Source organism: Uloborus diversus, unplaced genomic scaffold, assembly GCF_026930045.1.
Source record: "Uloborus diversus isolate 005 unplaced genomic scaffold, Udiv.v.3.1 scaffold_14, whole genome shotgun sequence".
NCBI classification, from domain to species: Eukaryota; Metazoa; Arthropoda; class Arachnida; order Araneae; family Uloboridae; genus Uloborus; species Uloborus diversus.
This window is the reverse complement of record NW_026558098.1, coordinates 7,994,301-8,016,410: the sequence shown is the minus strand read 5'-3', so window position 1 is coordinate 8,016,410 and position 22,110 is coordinate 7,994,301. Positions and strand designations below refer to the sequence as shown.

Genomic DNA, 22,110 nt, shown 5'->3' with positions numbered 1-22,110 from the left:
ATTTAACGACTTTCTCTGTTTAAAGAAGACATTTTCATGGTCCCAAATGCTCTACTTATAGTTTTAGAAGCATTCTATTTAAGGACAAATTCTAGATTTAAGTTGTCCCTTGAAAGTAGTTAAACACAGAACCAACTGTACGATGTTTTCATAAATCTGAGAGAGGGGCAGTTGCCTCTCCTGACCCCCCCCCCCCTAAATGACGTGCTTTATCTCTTTATATCGTTTCTGAACGCCTTTCATATGGTGTACCTATATTTCATACAAGTATGGCCATTTTGGTAGCGTCACTTCTGGAGGTTCATGACCCCCGATCAAGTGTCTCCCGGCGGTTTTTTGTTTTAAGTTATGCACATATATATCACTGTGGAAACTTTCACACTGGTATCTGGTAGTGAAATATTTTGGGAATCCATGGACTAATTTCTTGTGGCCAGCAAACTAATTTAATAATTTGTTTGTTCGTGAAATTTTCAAAGTAAAATAGTGCTCCAGAAATATGTTTGAGTAGTTAAGTTAGCAGTAACTAATATACAAAAGTGATACCTTGCTGTTACATAATATTACTGCACTAGTAGATACGGCTCATTTGCACTTTTTTGACGGGCCGTTTCACGTTTTTGATATGACACATAGACCATGGTCAAAACCGAAAGAACCGTCACGTATGTCGAACACCTAACAGCCATGCTTATACACTGCTCAAAACAATTAGGGGAGCAAGCAAAAACGTGAAGAAAACCGGGCGAGACGGCTATGTTGGCATACAATGGATAGTACACGCGTATCAATGCGCACTACAGAAAAAAAGACGTAAAAAAATTGGAATTAAGTTTTAATGCTTTGAAAGTATGGAAAAAACGTAAAAAGATGATTTAGGGCAACAATTTGGTTACATGTAAATGATGAAAAAAGACACTGTTTAGACATGATGCATAAGTTTTAATAAGGCGTGTGGGCTCCTCGAACACCTAAGACTGCTGCACACCTGTTTGCCATGGATGCGATGAGGTTATCTATCTGACTTTGGGGAATACTGTTCCACTCCCCAAAAAGTGCAATTTCCAAGTCTCGAACAGTAACAGGCGGCCTTGATCGCGCAGCAATGCGTCGTCCGAGCATGTCCCAAACATGCTCGACTAGATTCAGGTCAGGAGAGCACGTTGGTCATTCCATACGCTGTATTGTTTCAGCTTCAAGCATGTTCTCTACCAGACGAGCTCTATGCGGTCGGGCAATATCATTCTGGAAAACAACGGAATCTCCAATGGTTCCAGAGTAAGGGATGACATGAGGTCGCAGTATCTCGTATGCATACCTTCGGCCAGTCAAAGTGCCATTCCGAATGCTATGCAGGTCCGTACGTCCGCCCATGCTGATTCCACCCCATACCATCCAACCAACTCATCTGTATTGTGACTTTTCACGAATGAATGCGAGGTTATTTCGAGTGCCCCTGTCCCTCCATACCAGAAAGCGTCGGATGTCACACTCCAGGCTGATTTGGGACTCATCTGTAAACAACACTTGGCTCCAATCATGTTGCTCCCAATCTCGATGTTCAATATCCCATCATCTTCGGGCAGCACGGTGGCGTGGGGTCAACGGAATGAGGACCATTGGCCTACGTGCATAGAGCTCTCCCTCATGAAGCCGATTACGTACTGTTTGGCTGGACATCCTTCGTCCTGTTGCCAAAAGTAACTGTCTTTGCAGCTGCGTAGCATTCTCTGTTCTGTTTCGACGGGCTATTAACAGTATATACTGGTTATCAGTTGATTCAGTGGCATGTGGCCGACCTTGCCCTGGTCGACGTCTAACATTTCCTGTCTCTTGGAATTGATTCCAAAGCCTTGCAACAACACTTCTGGAGACTCAAACAGCGTCCGCGACACTACGTTATGTTTGCGTCTGCCTATAAGATGTCATGTCATGGATTCCGGTAAATCACTCTGTTAAGACATTCTCAAGTAACCTTGTCTCAAGAAAAAATACTGTGCAATCGAATTTCACAGTTACGGCAATAAAACGGACGTTTCTGCAACATCTCGATTTCTGCTCTTATCTCCTTTTTCTGGTTTTTGACGTCATGAACACTGATTGGCATATAAAGTTTTCTTTTTCCGTTTCCTGGTAGGCTTAAAATTATGGATGTTTATATGTACATACATTTTATGTTATTTATTAGTATGCATCTTTGCGTAATTTTGTTAAAACCATGTGCTCCCCTAATTGTTTTGAGCAGTGTACTTTTAAAAAAAATTTTAATAATGTAATCTAATTCTTAATTATTTTCATTTATTTTCAGCTATAATCAGGATTGAATGTTGATAGAATACAGCAAAGTGTGATGACGGACTTTGATACACCTTTTATCAGTACGCACCTTTGTTTCTGCCGTCGCCTGAGGACTCATGTCGAAAAGATCATCTGGAAAATGCAACGATGGTAAAATTTTCAGTGAACGCTCGGAAAGAGTTGCATGCATTAATTCAGCAAGCAAAACACTAGTGCATATGAAGTGCACATTGTTACAAAGCTCTGACTTTTTCTGATATCCTCGATAAATGTCTCAAACTTCGCTCTCATTTAAATTCACGAAGTAGTAGTTCTTAGTTAGGTCTCTTGTTAGGTTAGATGATCTAATATCATCATGGAGCAAAAACTCAGTCAGTATGAACAAAGTAAAGTGTCCATCAGTCGTGAAAGAAAATAGTAAGACTTCCATTAACAGAGCATCTTTTTACAAGCGTCAGTTCATTTTGTGTCACGGGTCTTTCATTTTATGTTTACTAATCTCACATGTTGAAGCGGAGAAAAAAAAATAATGTCTAAAGTATTCTTTCAATTCTGAAACTTTTGGTTTCTTTTCCTGCAAACAAAATTGATTGACGTGAACAAAGAGTTCGATAATCAGCTGTGAACCATTTATCAAAAGACGACAAATCAAAGGGAGGCAACATTCCTGTCTAACAAAAAAAAAAAAAAAATTCTCATTCATCGTTGTAACACATTTGATCGTGTTTTGTGCATTAATCAGTTTTTCGAGTGAAATACTTGTTATTGTTTATTTCTTTTCACTTTATTCGGATTATCATATGAAAAGTTAAATTTACTCAGCACTGACACAGTTAGAGTTATTCAAATTTAAAAAGGCAGTCTAATATGATAAAGTTTAAAAACCCTCTGCTCACGAAGGAAAAAAATCCTTTACAACACACCGGCTCCATCGTTTTCCGAAACTGAAAAGATGACGTTATGAACAGTGAAAAGTGATGTATGAAGCGTTTTTCAATGAACGAGTTTTCACCAAAAACTGACTCTACCCATACACCCATTAAACTTCCTTAAAACATTAGCTTGTGTCAAGTTTATGACAAATATTTATCACAGCAAAGCTACGTCTATCAAAGCAAAAATTAGTCATCGGCTCTTCAGTAAACCAAGAGATTTTTTTTTCTGAATCTTAGCTGTAAAAATTTTTGATAAATATAAAGGAGAAGCAATAGTTAAGGCCATTTTCCTGTGCCTCACATTTAAAAAGAAATGTGAAACTCAAAACAGGCCAGAAACCGTATTCTTGTAAACATTGTTCAAAGGCATTTTTATGCTCTTCCGGTTTAAAGATGCATCTGAAAACCCATACGGGCGAGAAACCGTATGACTGTGAACATTGCTCAAAAGCATTTTCCAGCGCTTCATTTTTTTTCAAGTACTGCCCCTCAAAGGGTTAAAGATACATCTGAGAATACATACTGGAGAGAAACCGTATGTCTGTGAACATTGCTCTAAAGCATTTTCCAACGCTTCCGATTTAAAGAAACATCTGAGAGTACATACTGGAGAAAAACCGTATTCTTGTGAACATTGTACAAAGACATTTTCCAATTCTTCACATTTAATGAGACATCTGAGAATCCATAGTGGAGAGAAACCTTTTTCTTGTGAACATTGCTCCAAAGCTTTTTTCAACGCTTCAGATTTAAAGAAACATCTCAGAATTCATACTGGCGAAAAACCGTATATCTGTGAACATTGCTCAAAGGCATTTCCTGACTCTTCACATTTAAAGAAACATCTGAGAGTACATACTGGAGAAAAACCGTATTCTTGTGAACATTGTACAAAGACATTTTCCAACTCTTCACATTTAATGAGACATCTGAGAATCCATAGTGGAGAGAAACCTTTTTCTTGTGAACATTGCTCCAAAGCTTTTTTCAACTCTTCAGATTTAAAGAAACATCTCAGAGTTCATACTGGCGAAAAACCGTATTCTTGCGAACATTGTTCAAAAGCATTTTCCAACACTTCAAATTTGAAGATACATGTGAGAATCCACACCGGAGAGAAACTGTATTCCTGCGAACACTGCTCCAAGACATTTACCACCGCTTCAGATTTAAAGAAACATCTGAGTATCCCCAATGGAGAAAAACCGCATTCCTGCACACATTGCTCAAAAGCATTTTCAAACACTTCAGATTTAAAAAGACATCTGAAAATCCATATTGGAGAGAAACAGTATTCTTGTGAACATTGCTGCAAAGCATTTTTCTACACTTCAGGTTTAAAGAAACATCTGAGAGTACATACAGGCGAGAAACCATATTCCTGTGAAAATTGCTCAAAAGCATTTTCTAACGCTTCAGATTTAAGGAAACATCTGAGAGTACATACCGGCGAGAAACCATATTCCTGTGAACATTGCTTAAAAGCATTTTCCAGCGCTTCATATTTAAAAACGCACCTTAGAATTCATGCTGGCGAGAAACTATTCCTGTGAGCATTGCTCAAAAGCATTTTCTACAGCTTCAAATCTTAAGAAACATCTGAGAGTACATACCGGCGAGAAACCGTATTCCTGTGAACATTGTTCAAAGACATATTCTGAACCTTCAAATTTAAATAAACATCTGAAACTTCATACTGGCCAAAAACCGTATTCCTGTAGACATTGCTGAAAAGCATTTTCCCACAAGCTCATTGCATTTTTAGTGAGACATCTGAGACTTTATGCTGGAGAGAATTTTGTCCTGTGATATATGGGGTGTACAACTTTTTTTCAGTGAAGGACCTCTCGCCCTTCTCTGTTATAGTGACCTGAAAAAGGACTTACTTTGAGTTTTATTTTAGAAATTAACACTTAAAATGGCTTTTTTTTTTACTTGAATTTATTTATTATGAGTAGTTATGAGTGAAAAATACTAAATGTTATGCAAATATGCCGATGATGGTTATTTTACATTACTTTTAGAAATAAAAATTTTAAGAGGTAATTTCTACTTAAAAGAGAAGTAAAAAAAGTGGCCGATTGAAAAAAAAAAAAATCTAGGAGACTGGGGATACTTGATCCCCGTTTTAGAGTTCAATATTTTTCTCTTGTAAATTATCAGGTTTTTTTTTTTTTTTTAGTATGTGAACAAAGGTAATTTTTTACTGTGTCTGACAGTATTTTTTTAGTTGAAATTAAGCAAAAAGTTTTGGTAAAATATTTTTTTTTGAATAATTTTATAAAGGGATACATGCTCCCTTCATGGGGAATACTTGATCCCACTGAGAAAATGCATTGACTTTTCATTAGATCAGCAATTTATTTAAGGATTTTAGTTAACTTCATAATGTTTCTATAAAAAAACTCTATTTCTTATTTTCTTTGTTGGATTTGAATATATAATGTGAACACAAAATAACATTGTTCTACACAACTTTAATGAACTTATGATGCTTTTGATCAGTTACTTATTCTCAAATACAGTTGTGAACAATATAGTATTTTATAAATAAAACTAACAATCTTTTTTAAAGTAGCTTAATGAAGCTAAAATTACAACAAATAAAAAAATCAAATGACAAGCGCAAAAATCAATTTATTTGCTTATTGTCTTACAATAATAAAATTCAGAGTTTGATCCATTGAATTAATTTTTAAAACGAGGGAAGAAAAATGTAATTATCAGTACACTTATAACAAAGAAAAGAAAGCCTAGCATATGTTTTCTTTCTTTTTTTTCTTTCTTTCTCACACACAGATTGAGGTTTCTGCTATTCCTCGAAGGAAGCTTATACCTCTATTAATCCACAATGTTTCCAGGATTTCGTTTTATCCAGGACAGCACAAAGACAACACAATAGATGGTGGTGCTATCTATGGACAGTTCGAGAGACAATTTAGAACCAGGCCAGGAGCCGAATAACTTCCTAGTCTGGCACCCCCAGAGGTATCGTTTCACTTGGAGGACATTGTGACCACGAGCATATTTAACGTCGCCCAGTCACCATGAATGACGACGGTGGGTATTCGACCAGTGAGGATCGAACCCGAGACCCTCCAGTCCCGAGTCCAATGCCCTACCGATCAGGTTACCACGGCCCTATATGATCCACAATGATCGGTGAACCCAGAGAATGCCAAGAAAACATTTCCTAGGCCATAATGCTCCCGCCTCCAGCTTGGACCGTTCCGACAATGGTTGCAGGGTGGTTCCTTTCAGAGGTTTCACGCCTTATACGCCAACGTCCATCTGTCCGATGGAGCATGAAACGCGATTGATCTGAAAACGCTACCTGTCGCCACTCAGTGGACGTCCAGCTGCTGTACTGGCGTGCAAATTCTAGCCTTCGTCGTCGGTGAACAGCAGTCAGCATAGGTGCACGAACCAGGCGTCTGCTTCGGAGGCCCAGACGCAGCAATGTTCACTGAATAGTAGTTTGGGAGACACTTTTGGTAGCCCCTTGGTTCATTTTGGTGGCCAGTTGCTCAACGGTAGCCCGTCTATCTGCCCGAACGCATCTCCGCAACCGTCGTTCGCCCCTGTCATCTATGGCCCGTGGTGCACTACATTTGCCACGTCGCTGATTTTGGACAGTCCCATTTTGCCATGCACGGTACACTTTTACCACGGCGGCACGCGAACAGTTCACAAACTCAGCCGTTTCGGAAATGCTTCTACCCTTGGCCCGAAAGCCAATGATCATGCCCTTTTGGACGTCGAATAAATTGCTTCGTTTCTGCATTACGCCAACGATTGAAATGTTTTCCGAAGCCCTCACACACCCTTTATATACGCTCAACTGCACTGTGCTGCCACCTGCCTTCTGTGATTGGTTATTTAACTCTGACGTGGAAAGTACGTGATGGTCACATTAATGTGACCGGACTGTGTATGTTCAAGGACCGTTAGCTGGGAAAAAAATCGAAATTGTACTCACTGAGAGATATCATTTTTGATTGGCAAGGTTTAGCTCTAATGTAATTACTTCAAATATTCTTATCCAAATAGGTGAGGCATCAACTTTTGAATACCAAATGTTGTTAACACACATAACTACATTTGTTACATCTGGGATGAGGAAAAATTAACCCTTCGTGTCAGGATTTTTTTTTATCCAGTGATGTAAAATAATAATAATAATAATAAATCTATTGATGGTCAATTTTTCTGACAAAATTACTTGGAACTTTTGATGTAGAAAATGCACAATATCCAGATAAGTATAATATAAAAGGTAACACAGAATTTGGGGCAGGCGGGGTAAAATGGGTAGTTATAGTATATGGTTGAAAAAACAAATTATTTTAAATTACCTTATTTTTTTTAATTGGATATTATAATCGGTTGTTCTGAATTCTAGTTCGCAAGATATATTTTTTTAATAGATTCTTTTTTAATGAGTGATAACACCTTAAATTGAAGTAGATAAATTCATGCGATTGAAGCGACATGTTGTCTACATAAACTTCTCTCTCTAGCTAATGATTTTTGAGGATTTTTTATTACTATGTCATAATATCTTACGTTGAACATTTTTGTTGCTGTTTTAACTTGCAAGGAAGAAAAAAACATAAATTCTTTGATTTTTAATCTCATATTTTGAAAATGGGGTAAAATGGGTACGTAATTAATCTTATCATTACAGCAAGTTGTTTTTAGCAGATACACCATGATATTTTCTTTAAATGAATATTCATTTATTTGTAGTTAATTCAAAATGTTTGAAACATAAAAGTGTGCAATTGCCATGATTAGATAAAATAAATTTCGCTCTATCATAATAAATAGAAATAAGCCACAATGTTCTTTTGCCCTTTCACTCAAAAAAACAATTTCCTCGTACTATGCTGAACCAACTTAACAGGGCTCAGCCTGTTGCTTATCTTCACATTTGCATTTGATTGCAATCAGACGCTACCAATTCCTCTAATGTACTTTTAAATTCTCAGAACACATCCCCGTTTCAATCCGAAAACAATGCGTCACAAAATATAATATTCTCACCTTATAAAGATTTGAAATGTGAAATATTGTCAGCAGTTTCACCAATAACTTCGAAATTGGCAACTACCTGCTGAAATAATTTAAAACAAAAACGTAAACCTATGCAGGCAAATACAGGAAGTATTGACAAACAAAGATGTTCTAGAAAGGCTAAACGTAATGAATTAAAAAACGTGAAAATATAAATAAGAAGAAAAGAGAAAGTTTTCTTTCAGAAGTATCTGGAATAGAATTTGCTAAAAATGTGCTTATGAAGCAAAGTTAAGCCACAGACATTTATTGCCAAATATATGGCTATAGAGAAAAATACTTAAAAGGTGAAATATTTCAAAAAAATCTGAGACGGGGGATTTTATTATTGCTCCTGGTGTAGACGAAATAGAGTGAAACAAAAAACATTAAATAATTTTAAAAATTGAATAATGGAGACCATTACTTTTTTTTTTAAGAATGACAAGTACAGATATCACGTGTTGGAAGGAACCTAATTAATGTTTTGACAAATTTACTGTAAGCTCTTTTTTAAATTAAATTGTTAAATTTTGTTAACTAAACATCTATCTATACTATCACAGAGCACTGAACACATATTATGCTTTTTTTTTTTTTTTTTTTTTGAGCAATCACGATTGCTTATTGCTTTCATTTCACTGTCCTTGACGTTTGGTTCCTTTTTCAGCTTGGACCAGGCACACCAGCACCACCGTCCTCTGCAGGTGCGGCTCCGAGCACTGCCTTCTGGAATCCGTTTCTCCTGGTCGATGGCGTCCATGTCCTACACACACGAGCGCTCATACACACAAGCCTTTACACACATACACACACGCCTACGTGCATACACACAGGTCTACGCACACACACAAGCCTACACATGCACGCACGCGCGCCTACACACACACAACTATACACACGTAACCGCCCAGGAGAAGAGGTAGGCTTGGGGGGACAGGAAATGTTTCTAGGAACAATAACCCCCAATCAGTAGGGCCCTGTCGCAACTCGTGATTGCGAAAAACATAGTTTGAATTCAAAATTTCAGAATTCAAGTTGATTTTTTTTTTTACCATTTTTAATTGTATTAGACTTTTATACCCGTTTTACCCCACAGTTTACCAATTTTCACTTGCGTGAGGTAAAACGGATATACAAAATATATAGTAATAAGCACTCCCCTCACAAAAAAATCTGTATCAAATTATGTGGGAAAATCATTTCATTCTACTCTCAACATAAGTAAAATAAATATTTTGACAAACATACTTGATCCCATGACGGCTAATGACAGCAGCGGTTGTTCTGTTATTCATCAATCGATGCTTCATCGAACGTTTCGCTCAGGTTAAAAATACTCACTATTTGTCAAATATGTCACGTGGTTCAATCAACCAACTTAAATTACGGTTGACCGGTGGAGCTATTATTAGAATGACATCTGCAACCAGGGAGGCAACACCAGTTAATCTGTAGCTCTATGGACCTTATTCACGGTTTGGCAACGGTCCCATCAGCTGTCCGTCTGCGGGTATTTTGACCAATCACGCAGTGTCAGTAGTGCTAAAAAAACTCGTTTTATTTAAGGATTACTGGACTTCATGCGCATAATGAACATGTTTAGAGCTTAAAAAGACTTACGAGTGCATGGAAAATGCCGAGAAACGGAGAAAATAAAAAGAGAATTCGAGTTTTCATCATGTTTGTGATAAGGAACCAAAGAGGCTTAAACCCATGAAAATACGATAATAAAGAAAGTATTTCGTATCAAATGAATCGTTCATCATTCTTTTACAGCGTTTCTTAGTTAAAAACGTAAAAAATCTCCCATTTTTAAATAGAAAGAAGAGTTTATAAGCCACACAAAAGCAAGTGTTATTATACGCTGTAGTGCCGGATTTTCGTCTGCTACAGTTCCCACAATGCACTGCAGTGAGGGTTTTTACCCGCAGTGACGTCAGGTGAATACTGTCCAGTAGCGGTATGCGAACGCAACCTACTCGATCCCCCCATACATTGTAGATACTCCTCTAGCTTAAAACTACTCATTGTGCTTTCTCCATATAGTCTCTGCTCTCACTCTCTCGATTATCTAAACTGTTTGCTTGCAACCGTCAGCAAAAGTCCCCCCTACGCTGGTTCATTGTTTATGTTTTGAAGGGGAAAAAAATAAAAAAAAACCCAACGAGTTTGATAGTTTGAGTGCTGTATTAAAAAGTTGCGTTTGAAAATTTTCTAATTTCCTTCTCGTAATCTGGAATGAAAGATATTTGCAGACCGAAATTCTGCTTTGGAATCTTATTTGTTTGACACATCGCCGGAATCGTAGGTGTGTTGGAAGTGAACTTTTTCTTTGTTCGGCCTCTACACGTATTCATCAAGACAAGTAAGTAAATTTTCACAATAACGTTTTATCTAACTAATTGTGTTTGTTGTGTTGAGAATTTTTAAAACTTCATAATTTCAGCTGTGAGCTGAACGCCGAAAACTGTTTTTAATCTTTTACGTTTATGTTTTCATGAATAGGAGAGCAGATTTACATATAATAAACTGAACAAGCTGCAGCTTAGGGTTCTCGCGTTGTTCGAAAAATTTCATGCATCGATCTTGAAAAATGAAAAGTACTTGAAAAAATAAATTTCCTTTACAAGTGCTTGAAAACCTTAGAAATGGAAATTTGAAAAAAATGTGGCTACACCCCCCCCCCCTTGATTTAAAAAAATTCTAGCATATGGTAGGGGGTAGCGGGGAGGGATGCCACTAATGTGTCTGAAGTCTCATTGTTACATTCTGCATCAAAAATTTAAAAATTATGGTTTTCATGTTTCTGTAGCATATTACTTGAAACAAACTTTTGCAACTCCTATGTTTTATATCTCGCTATTTTTTTAGTCCAGAATGCAGTTGTTTAGAAATTCTTTTGTATTGCTTGGTTTAATCTTGCTTCTACAGCTCATTATCTGTTTAGCTAAGAAAAAAAACATCTTTACCTATTCGTTTTCTGCAATGGCTCTTTCTGTGTCATCTGCTGTCTTGTCATTGATTTTTTGACCCAAAAACAATTTCTACTGTGAATTAACGACAGCCCAAGAACTTGAATAAAATAATTTTCAAAAAACTAGCACAAGACATATCAACATTGTTAATATAGACTGCTTTTGTCAGGGGGGGGGGGGATTTATAGATCTGGGCCTGATGATCATGGGGGCCCTTACGGCAGGTAAATTTGCTGCTGGCAGAATTTATAAAAAACTAGCTGTACCCGACGCGCGTTGCTACACCAACAAAAAATTACCTCATTATACTGATTTTCATGAGAATCGGTTGAACGGGGCAGAAGTTGCTACTCCGCAGTGCCACCTGGTGGCGAGTGGCTTCAATGAGCATATTATGCACCTTCTCCGTGGAAAAATACATATATATAGCAATTTTCATAATAATCGGTCCAGGTATCAAGTGAAGCCGTGACTATACTCAGATTTTGTACTCACGCAGTTTGCAAGATCAATCCATCGCTAAAAATATCAAATAGAAAAAGTTTTAAGTCCCCCCGTTGCATGAAAAGCCATAAAACAATAAAGAAAGAATTTATTTGTTCAAACTCAAGAAAAATGGCAACAGCTAACTTCTTATCAATGAGATCTTTCACGCGAATTCATTTCTGCAGCCGATCATTTTATTCGTATTTATCCGATGGATTGTGACTTAAATTGGAATAAAAAAGGAACTATCGATCGGATTTTTTTCCAACTGGTCTATAAACATTCCCAGTACCAAAAATAACAAACGGTGAAAGTTTCAGCCAAATCTGCTGGGCAGTTTTTGAGTTCATGGATGACATACAGACAAACATTCATTTTTATATATATAGATAAAATCTCTAATTCTTAACATTAATTGAAAAAAAAATGTTTCATAAACTTGGAACAGCTTTGTAGCTCTTTTTTCATAGTTACATTTGTAATCAGGATATTTTAGTTGCATTTTTCTTCCTTTTTTTTTTCCTATTTTTTAAAGCATAATTTTCCTATTTTTGAAAGTTTTGCTCCTATTTTTCCTACTATTTTTTTTTTTTTTTTTTCAAAAATTGTCTGCGGAGCCTGTGACTTATAAATGAAATTAAAAATGCTAAAGTGGACTTTTGCGATGAAGGCAGTCTTCGCGAGGTCATGAAACTGCAAAACGAGGGGGGGGGGGGCGAAGAACTGTGCTATTTCTGAGGAAAACTAGAAACAGCAGCAAAATGAACCTAGTCGACGGATCTGGGCCTCTAACTTTTCGAAATTGTTGCTTTGGTGGTGTTAGGGTAAGGGAACATTCGAGGGAACTTCCTTGGAAATTTCTCAAAATTGAAGTCTTAAACGTGCGACTATTGGTCGTCTTTGGTAACCTTTAGAAAAGAGAATGGGTTTCAATCACTCTCTTCGAGTAAGTTTTTTTTTTCTTTTAATTGAAGTTCCAAGAACGCAATTTTAATCAATTTTCAATGGTGCAAGGGGATTTGAAGAGTCTTCCTTGCTCTATTTCTTCGAATTTCTTAATTTCAATTTTGCTCACCCCCGAACGAATGTTGAGTTTTTTTCCCACCCGACCACACGTGGATACATGCCTAGGAACGTACAGAAACCCGAAATACCCATTTTGACGATCCCCGAGTTAATTACAACCACTTTTCTTTTTACGTCCGTATGTACATATGTGTGTATGTGCGTATGTATCTCGCATAACTCAAAAACGGTATGTCCTAGAAAGTTGAAATTTGTTACGTAGACTCCTAGTGGGATCTAGTTGTGCACCTTCCCTCCCTTTTGGTTGCATTCGGATGTTCCAAAAGAGGTCTTTTACACCTTTTTTGGGGGAAATCATTGTTAGTTACAATGCTAACTCAAGTGGTGTTATAATTTGTCAAACACTTTGGCCGCCAAGTGTTGTCGCCAACTTGGCGGAAAATTTGGCGTTTTTCTTAAATTTTATTATGTGTTATTGTTTTTATTTTTAAATTTTTAAATCTGGTTTTAATTTGGCCAATGTTGGTGATATTTAAAGAGTTAACCACTGAATCACATTAAAATTGCCGATAATGGGGAAATAAATCTGGTGTAAAACGTTTTTTTTGCTTCGGTTCACAAAAGAAACTAGGGGTGAAAGTATTTAGTGTTTCCTTGCTTACTCCAAGGCGCTATTATCATTAAATTGGCGTAAAAGGAAGTCACGTGACGCACACATCAGCTCGTTTTTTCTCTTAACTTTAATCTGTGGAAAACCATAGACTAATAATAAGAGTAGACCGAGCTATGGCAACCCTTTTGCTGCTCATAAACCAAACCATGTGACTGGTGGATATCCTAGCAACAGCGGGCATTAATCGTAGCAGACGATCAACGCCAGCGCGAAATAAAATAAATAGAATTGATGGAACACGGAAGAATGATCTTTTATGGAGTCCGATTTGTAAATTTGTTATTCTAAGTTGTAAATATTTTGTTAATATAGTGAGTTTTTCGTTTAGATAGCATTGTGCATTTTCTTTAGTCAATTTCAATAACTCTCAAAGCAATAAAAGATGCAAGCGACCAAGAAGAATCAGCAAACGGTAAGATTTTTACCTACAGTTTTAATTTAAGATACCGATTAGTACATTTTTGCGTTAACGCAAAACGTTTACGCCATTTCGTTCACGCCAACGCTGACAGCTCCAAATGAAATAAAAGTTACCGAAAACTGATCAAAAACTAGTACTAATGTCAAAATAATGCATAACTAAAAGAAAAACAGTTCAATCTCTGCACCTGGAAGTTTTTTTTAATGAAAACACATTGTCTTAAAATACATGTCGAGTGCCAAACTATAGATAATGCTGCCATCTAGCAACCATGCTGCCAAAGTCTTCGCCAAGCCCTTCCACTAGTCACATGATACATCAATGAACCAATTTTCTTTATCAGTAAGAATGAGAAAGCTCGGTCTACTCTTATTATTAGTCTATGTGGAAAACAATTCATGGGTAAAAACATTTTAAGAAAATTTAATTAGCTCTTTCAATGAAAATTTAACAGCTAGATTGTATGTGGACGAAGCGAGACGTTCGATTGCTCAGCGCGATTCACTCACCTCTCAAGCATTGGTTTCCTAGGAGCGAACTTCGGCGTAGCTTATCGCCGAGGGGAAAAGTTGATTCTTCTGCTCATGCGCGCCCGAGCGAAATCGACGTCGTGAGTGGCCACGTCGGAATCATTTGACTTTGATTACAGCGTCAAGCCGAGTAGCGACGGCAAAGCTCGGTGATTTCGCTTCTAGGAAACCAGGGCTTCACCTGTGTTCCCTTCCCGGGTAGAAAGAACGCGCGCGACGAAAGCATAGGGTGCGATTTGTCACGGTGATCCCTTTTCTTGTCTGTTGTTACACTGTAAAAAAATTCCGAAACGTTGCTGACTATTTCCGTGTAACGTTTCGGGATTTCAATGGTTTTTATCCACTTCCTGGAAAAATCAAGTATCATTTTCAAAAAGTTTCCTGAATTGCTACAAGTCGCACGAAATAAGACTTCTCACTATTACAAAAAATATTTTTAGCTTCGTGTTTAAAGATTAACTGATCGTTTTTATAAAGTGTATCCGCTTTAGTTCGATTGCGGTCCGTCCTGACTGATAAAGCGTCCAAAGGGCGCAAATCAGCCTATGGACTACGTAGCTTAGCAACAATTGCAGGGTAAAATTCTTGATACTTACTTGCAATTCTTTGTTAGCTTTTGCCTTATTTGTAATACTGCTTTTGGTGTTTTTCTCGAAACGCAGTAAGGTGCCAAACTAGTATGGTACACCCACCTAAGTTTAATCTAAAATTCCAGTGCCACGACTGGCTGTAAACGGGAAGATTTCTGAATAGTTCAGGTGGCTTCCAGGTTAATTTCAGGAAGGTTACTGAATTTTAGCGGGAAAAAGTTCCTGGTTTTTGTAAGATACAGTGAAACATCCGAATAGCGGACAGTCAAGGGACTAGAAGTTTTGTCCGTTATTGGGAGGTGTTCGCTATTAGGAGTAACTACTTAATTTACCTTTTTCAAAATGGGCTGTTGTTCCCTTTGTAGAACATAATCGAAACAATTGCGAAAGGTTTACTACATTTTACGTCAAGTGTAATTAATCTGTTTGGAGTAATACCCCGCTTATTGGGAATTCTTTGCACGAGCAGCTCTGGACCATTTCATGACAACCTCGTCGATTTCACTGGTTTCTGTTTTGCGAAATTTTACATTTTTTAAATTTTCATTAGAACTCACAATCTACAATTTTCTAATTTCGTCTTTATCTTTTAAAATTTTGCTGATTTGAGTTTTCCCAACTTGAAAACGATCGGTAAGACAAAACGCGCACTTATTTTTTCTTTTTCGGCAACATCCAAAACATTAATTTTTTCTTTCAATGTCAGTCTCTTTCTTTTAGTTGCCATTTTAAAACTCAAATAATATTGTCACACAAAAAAATCAACCAAATCAACACGCCTTCAGGAAAGTTTGCAACTGCAAAGCTACGATTGCTGCATGAAAAGCAGGTTCGCTTGCCTCTCAATTCATCTCAGGATATGAACATCCCATTACCAACGGCGGCGATTTGGCGGAGCAACCCCCCTCCCCCCTCACTTTTTATGGTTAATTTATTTATTTTATCTCGAATATCACTATTGCATGATTGACAGTTGGCAATATGACCTTGAATATGGGCAAATCTTTTTCATATCTAAAAATTAAACAACCCAACGAAACCACGGCGCCATAAAGCCGACTACTACTGGCGCCGGTCTGCTCAACTGCATCTCCCGAGAGCCCCAGTTAGAAAAAGCGCTCAGTTTCCTCTTTTTTATCTTAACTTTTGAATAGTTATTGTGTACAAAATTCATTAAAATCTTAAGAAAAACGTACGTTAATTGTTAGACTGACATCAGTTTTTCACTTATCTGCTTCAATACTCTCAAAACTAGCCGTAACAAAATCATGACTTTTTTTTTCTTTTTATGTTTTGCTGCCCGCAAAAAGTACCATGTTTTTAGTTCTTTTTTTTTCTGCCTCCAACTTTTAAGCCTCTGCCCATTACCACCCTTTTAATTCCAAGAAGCAGTGATAAAGGAATGACGGGAGGGGGGGGGTATCACAGAAAAGCTTTGTAAGGCACGCAGTTTCTAAGATATTCTGTGGAAAAAAAAAACAAAAAAAAAAACGGAAGTCTACGATCGCAAGGGAAATTTTTTGTGAAATAACTGTCCGTTATTCGGAGTGTTCGTTATTCAGAGTAAATTACATAGAATGGCCTATATTGAGGGACTGGGACTTGCAAAAATGTCCGTTAATTAGAGGTGTCCGTTATTCGGGAGTGTCCGTTAAGGGAGGTTTCACTGTATGTTACTGGAAGAAATTGGGCACATCAGCTGCCCATTTTTTTCCAGGAACGTTTCTGGATCCTTTTTATTTCCTTTTACAAAAAGGAAGTATTGTATTCGCGAAAAAATTTTCACTCAAAAATCAGTCTTAATTTCCATTTTGCTCACCTCCGAATGAATGTTGAGTTTTTTTTCGACCCGACCACACGTGGATATATGCATAAGAACGTACAGACACCCGGAATATCCATTTTGACAATCCCTGAGTTAATTACGAGTTTTCCCGTGACATCCGTATGTACGTATGTATCTCGCATAACTCAAAAACGGTCTTAGAAAGGTGAAATTTAGTACGTAGACTCCTAGTGGGATCTAGTTGTGCACCTTCCTTTTTGGTTGCATTCGGATGTTTCTAAGGTGGTCTTTTACACCGTTTTGGGAGGAAATCATTATTAATTTTAATGCAAAGTCAAGTGGTGTTATAATTTGTCAAATACTTGGCGATATATTGTCAAGCTTCTGGCTGCCAAGTTTAATCGCCAACTTGGCGAAAAATTAGGCGATTTTTTTTTTTAATTTTTAAGTCTGGTTTTAATTTGGCCAATGTTGGTGATATTTAATGAGTTAACCACTGAATCACTTTAAAATTGCCAATGATAAGGAAATAAATCTGTATAAAACGTTTCTTTTTTTTTTTTTTGCCTCGGTTGGCAAGAAGCTAGAATTGAAAATATTTATTGTTTCCTTCCTTACTCCAAGGCGCTATTATCATTAAATTGGCGTAAAAAGAAGTCATGTTTTGCACACATCAGTTCGTTTTAGTGTAAGTTGAGTAATCCATTTTAAGTTTTAAACGTATCCTTTCTTCGTCATCAAGATAGAGTAGAACCTTTCAATAAGGAACACTAATAATGGGACGAGACGTTTTGTCCCTTAAATGGAGGGGTCCCTTCTCCAAAGGTATTTTACTTTATGCATGCAATGTGTTAACTCAATATATATTGTTTTTAGAACTTAGACTTATTTAACTTAGACTACTAACGGTTAAGATTAAATACTATACTGTTACAAATTCTGTAAATAGTAATTATTGTAGGAACGTAACCTGTAAATAGTTTCCCGTAATGAATATACAACCCCTTTTTCATTCGGCTAAAGTATACGACCCCTATTTTCTTTCTTTTCATTGATAACGGTCTACTACTTTACAGAAGCGTGTGGAATATTTGAGAAATTTCTTTTCGGTGTATTTAAGCCGTTAGCGATGGATAAACAGTTAGTTTCGATTCAGATTTCGAACGGAGAGCATTTTGCTCTGTTTATAGCGAGGCATTTCGCTGTGTTGTTTTCGTATTTGGAAGTAAATACGTGTGTAAACGTTGAGTTTACGGTGTTGTGTGAAAATTGCTTAATTGCTGATGAATAATTTAGCAGTTGTTGAAGATCTTTCCTGTACATAGTGTAAATAAATTTCCTGTGTTTTTATCAAGAACTGTGTCTTCATTTCAAGAAAGTGGAAGTCGCACCGAATCCGTTACAATTTGGCGCCCAACGTGGGGCTTCTTCTGGACTTTCTTGGAGTAAGTGACTTTGGACATTTTTTCATAAAGACTTTTTTTTGAATTAGGACTTTATTTTTATGGTGATTACTCGCGCAATGGATGAACAATTAAAACAACTTCTTGACGCAATCACCTCTGTGAAGAGTGATATGGCGGCAAATCAAGAACAATTAAAAAATGATATGGCGGCTAATCAAGAACAATTAAAAAATGATATGGCGGCTAATCAAGAACAATTAAAAAATGATATGGCGGCTAATCAAGAACAATTAAAAAATGATCTGACTGCAAGTATGTTGGCAAATCAAGACCAGTTAGAAAGCGATTTAACGGTGCTGAAAAAGGACTTAACGTCTAACCAAGAAGAAATTAAAAACGACCTTATTTCGGTAAAGACTGTGATGGAAAATAAATTTAATGACATAGAGCATCGAGTTGATGCTATTGAAGAAAAATTTAATACCGTTGAAAGCCGATTCAATGCTGTAGAAAATAAATTTGAAGATGAAGATAGAAGATTTCATCTACTTAAAGAAGAGATCTTTAAGGACGTGGAAAGGAGATTGGCGACCGCGGAAAGCAGCTCTGTACAGTTTGGCGCTCCCACATCGGTTGCTCGACCGTCCATTAAACTTGCCACATTTGATGGGAAAACTTCGTGGCAGGTTTACAAAACTCAATTCATGATAGTGGCGGAAGTGAACGGATGGGACTCTGCTACCAAGGCCTGTCATCTTGCAGCATCCCTGAGAGGTGACGCAGCGGACATTCTCCAGACCCTTCCGGACAGCCAGCGCCTGGATTTCGCCGCCCTCACATCTGCGTTAGAGCTTCGCTTCGGTAAGAAGTGCCAGAAAGATTTCAGCCGACTCCAGTTGAAGTCCCGTTTCCAGAAAACTGGGGAAACCCTGCAAGAGCTTGCGGCGGACATCGAGAGACTGTCTCATCTTGCTTTTTACGACTGCCCTGCGGATGTTCGAGACAACCTGGCACTCAACTACTACATCGACGGGGTTCGAGATCCGGAAACCCAGAAAGCTCTACGGATGGCGGATGTCAAAGACCTGAATTCTGCCGTTGTGTATGCGATGAGATACGAGGCCGCCCAAGAAGCAACCCGTGTGGATCGCCATCTAATCCGGACTCAGGAAGCTGATGAGTCTGATTCCAGGTCGTCCCACCTCGCTGAACTTGAGAGACAACTCGGTGACTTGACAAGACATTTGAGCAGCATAACAGCCCAAAAGAAACAAGAGCAGAAGTGCTGGAAATGCGGTAATGAAGGACACCTGCGAAGGAGTTGTCCGGCTCGCCAAGCTACGCGAGGGAAGGAAATCACCACCACTAAAGCTCTGCAGATTTCCTCTTCTAGTAGTGGCAGTGATGGACTTTTCATTTACGCACATGTAAATGGGAACCCCTGCAGACTGATTGTTGACACTGGAGCCAATGTTACGATCATTAGAACAGATGTGGCTCGTCAATTTGGACTCAACATTCTGTGGACGCCGCCCTGCGTTACCCTCCAAACTGTGACATACGACAAGATCGAGATTGAAGGTAAAGTGAACTTAGAAATTGTGTTTGGAAATGCCATTTACCATCATACCGCATTCGTTGCTGCTATCATAGACCCCTTCATTCTCGGATTGGACTTTTTAAAGAAGTATGACTTCAACCTCGATTTCAAGACTAACGAGCTGCACTCGACGAGAGAAGACATAGCAGTCTTTCCCGCAGAAAGTGATGTAAAATCCGCTCATCAAATAATTGCCCAAACAGATTTATCAATTCCCTCAAGGTCAGAATCATTAATACCCGGCTCCATTGAAGAAAGCAATAGTTTTAGATTTGGACTCATTGAATACCCCAACTTAAGCAATAACCCAAAAGGAGTGCTGGTAGCATCTACGCTTGTGGACCTTTCTAAGGATGTAATTCCTGTAAGAGTCGCCAACGTGAGTGAAAGGCCAAGGAATATTCGGAAAGGTGAAGTGTTAGCAACTTGTACTCCAGTAAACTGCATCATTAGAAGAATCAATTCCCCCGAAACTGTGTCTTCTGAGTCCTTGACATCGAAGTTAATTGGGAGTGCGCCATTATCGAAAGATCAAAGAACTGCTGCGGAACAATTGGTGGACGACTTCAAGCATCTGTTTTCATCTACATCGGAGGATGTGGGCAGGACGAATTTAACGCAGCATCGGATCTACACTGGAGAACACCCCCCTATTAAACAGCATCCAAGACGACTACCGTTCGCCAAGAAGGAAGAGGTTGAAACCCTCCTGAAAGAGATGAAGGAGAATGATGTAATCGAACCTTCATCCAGTCCTTGGGCCTCTCCCATCGTCTTGGTCCGAAAGAAAGATGGCTCCACCAGATTTTGTGTCGATTACCGACGACTGAATGAAATCACCAAGAAAGACAGTTACCCTCTTCCACGGATAGACGATACCTTGGACACTCTTTCCGGACACAAGTGGTTTTCGACCCTGGACTTGAAGAGCGGCTACTGGCAGGTTGAGATACACCCTGAGGACCGAGAGAAGACAGCGTTTACAACTGGACAAGGCTTATGGCAGTTTAAAGTGATGCCCTTCGGCCTCTGCAATGCACCAGCTACGTTCGAGCGTCTTATGGAGACAGTGTTAAGAGGACTCTCTTACGAATCCTGTCTGGTCTACTTAGACGATATCATCATCGTGGGACGCAGCTTCGAAGAACATCTGGCAAATCTTAGGAAGGTGCTGCAAAAGCTTAAGGAAGCCAATCTGAAGTTAAGCCCGTCCAAATGTAATTTGTTCCGCCGGGAAGTGAACTACCTTGGTCACATCATCTCTTCTGAGGGTGTGCAAACCGATCCAGAGAAGGTATCTGCGGTCAGGAGTTGGAGTCGTCCCGAAAACATCCATCAGTTGCGAAGTTTCCTGGGGCTCTGCACGTACTACAGGAAGTTTGTGAAGGGTTTTTCCAACATTGCACGACCTTTGCATAAGCTGACGGAGAGCAAGCAAAAGTTTGAATGGTCCAAAGAATGCGAAGATGCATTTCTACGACTGAAGGAGGCTTTAACATCAACGCCTATCCTCGCCTATCCTCAGCCTGAAAAATCCTTCATCCTGGACACTGATGCGAGCAACGAGGGAATTGGAGCTGTTTTATCCCAAGAAATTGACGGAAATGAACATGTCATCGCTTACTGGAGCAAATGCTTATCAAAGTCGGAGCGAAATTACTGCGTCACCAGAAAGGAGTTACTGGCCATAGTGAAAGCTGTAGAACACTTCCATCATTACCTCTACGGCCGAAAATTTCTGCTTCGGACAGATCATGCCTCGTTAACTTGGCTTTTGAACTTCAAGAATCCAGAAGGCCAGATAGCCAGATGGATACAGCGGCTCCAGGAATATGACATGGAGATCAAGCATCGAAAAGGGTTATCTCACGGTAATGCTGACGCTTTATCAAGGAGACCCTGTCCTGAGAACTGCCACTATTGTTCCCGAATCGAGAAACAGTATGGAACGACTAGCCCTACCGCCTATCAGGTGACAGTGACTCCAACATCATCAGAACCTGATCCATGGAGTGATGACCAAGTTCGATAAGATCAACTTGAAGACCCCGACATAAAACCAATTTTAGAGTTCATGGAAAGTGACAGTCGACGCCCTAGCTGGCAGGACGTTTCCATCTTCAGTCCTGCAACAAAAAGATACTGGGCTTTATGGAACTCGCTCCATTTACGGAACGGCGTGCTACACCGGAAATGGGAATCTGACGACGGCAAGACATCTAGGTGGCAGTTACTACTTCCTCGATCCAGGATTTCAGATGTTCTGAAAGAAATACATAGTAGTGCGACTGGAGGACATTTTGGTGTCTTGAAAACTCTCAATAAA

General features: G+C 38.6%; 1 protein-coding gene across 1 annotated transcript; it reads left to right on the top strand.

The window, feature by feature from the left end:
• Window positions 1–3,791: 3,791 nt before the first annotated feature.
• Window positions 3,792–4,917, top strand: LOC129232806 (zinc finger protein 271-like). Its single transcript, XM_054866907.1, has one exon. The coding sequence runs from the start codon at window positions 3,902–3,904 to the stop codon at window positions 4,784–4,786; it is 885 nt and encodes a 294-aa protein (XP_054722882.1). The 5' UTR covers window positions 3,792–3,901; the 3' UTR covers window positions 4,787–4,917.
• The last annotated feature ends 17,193 nt before the right edge of the window (window positions 4,918–22,110 follow it).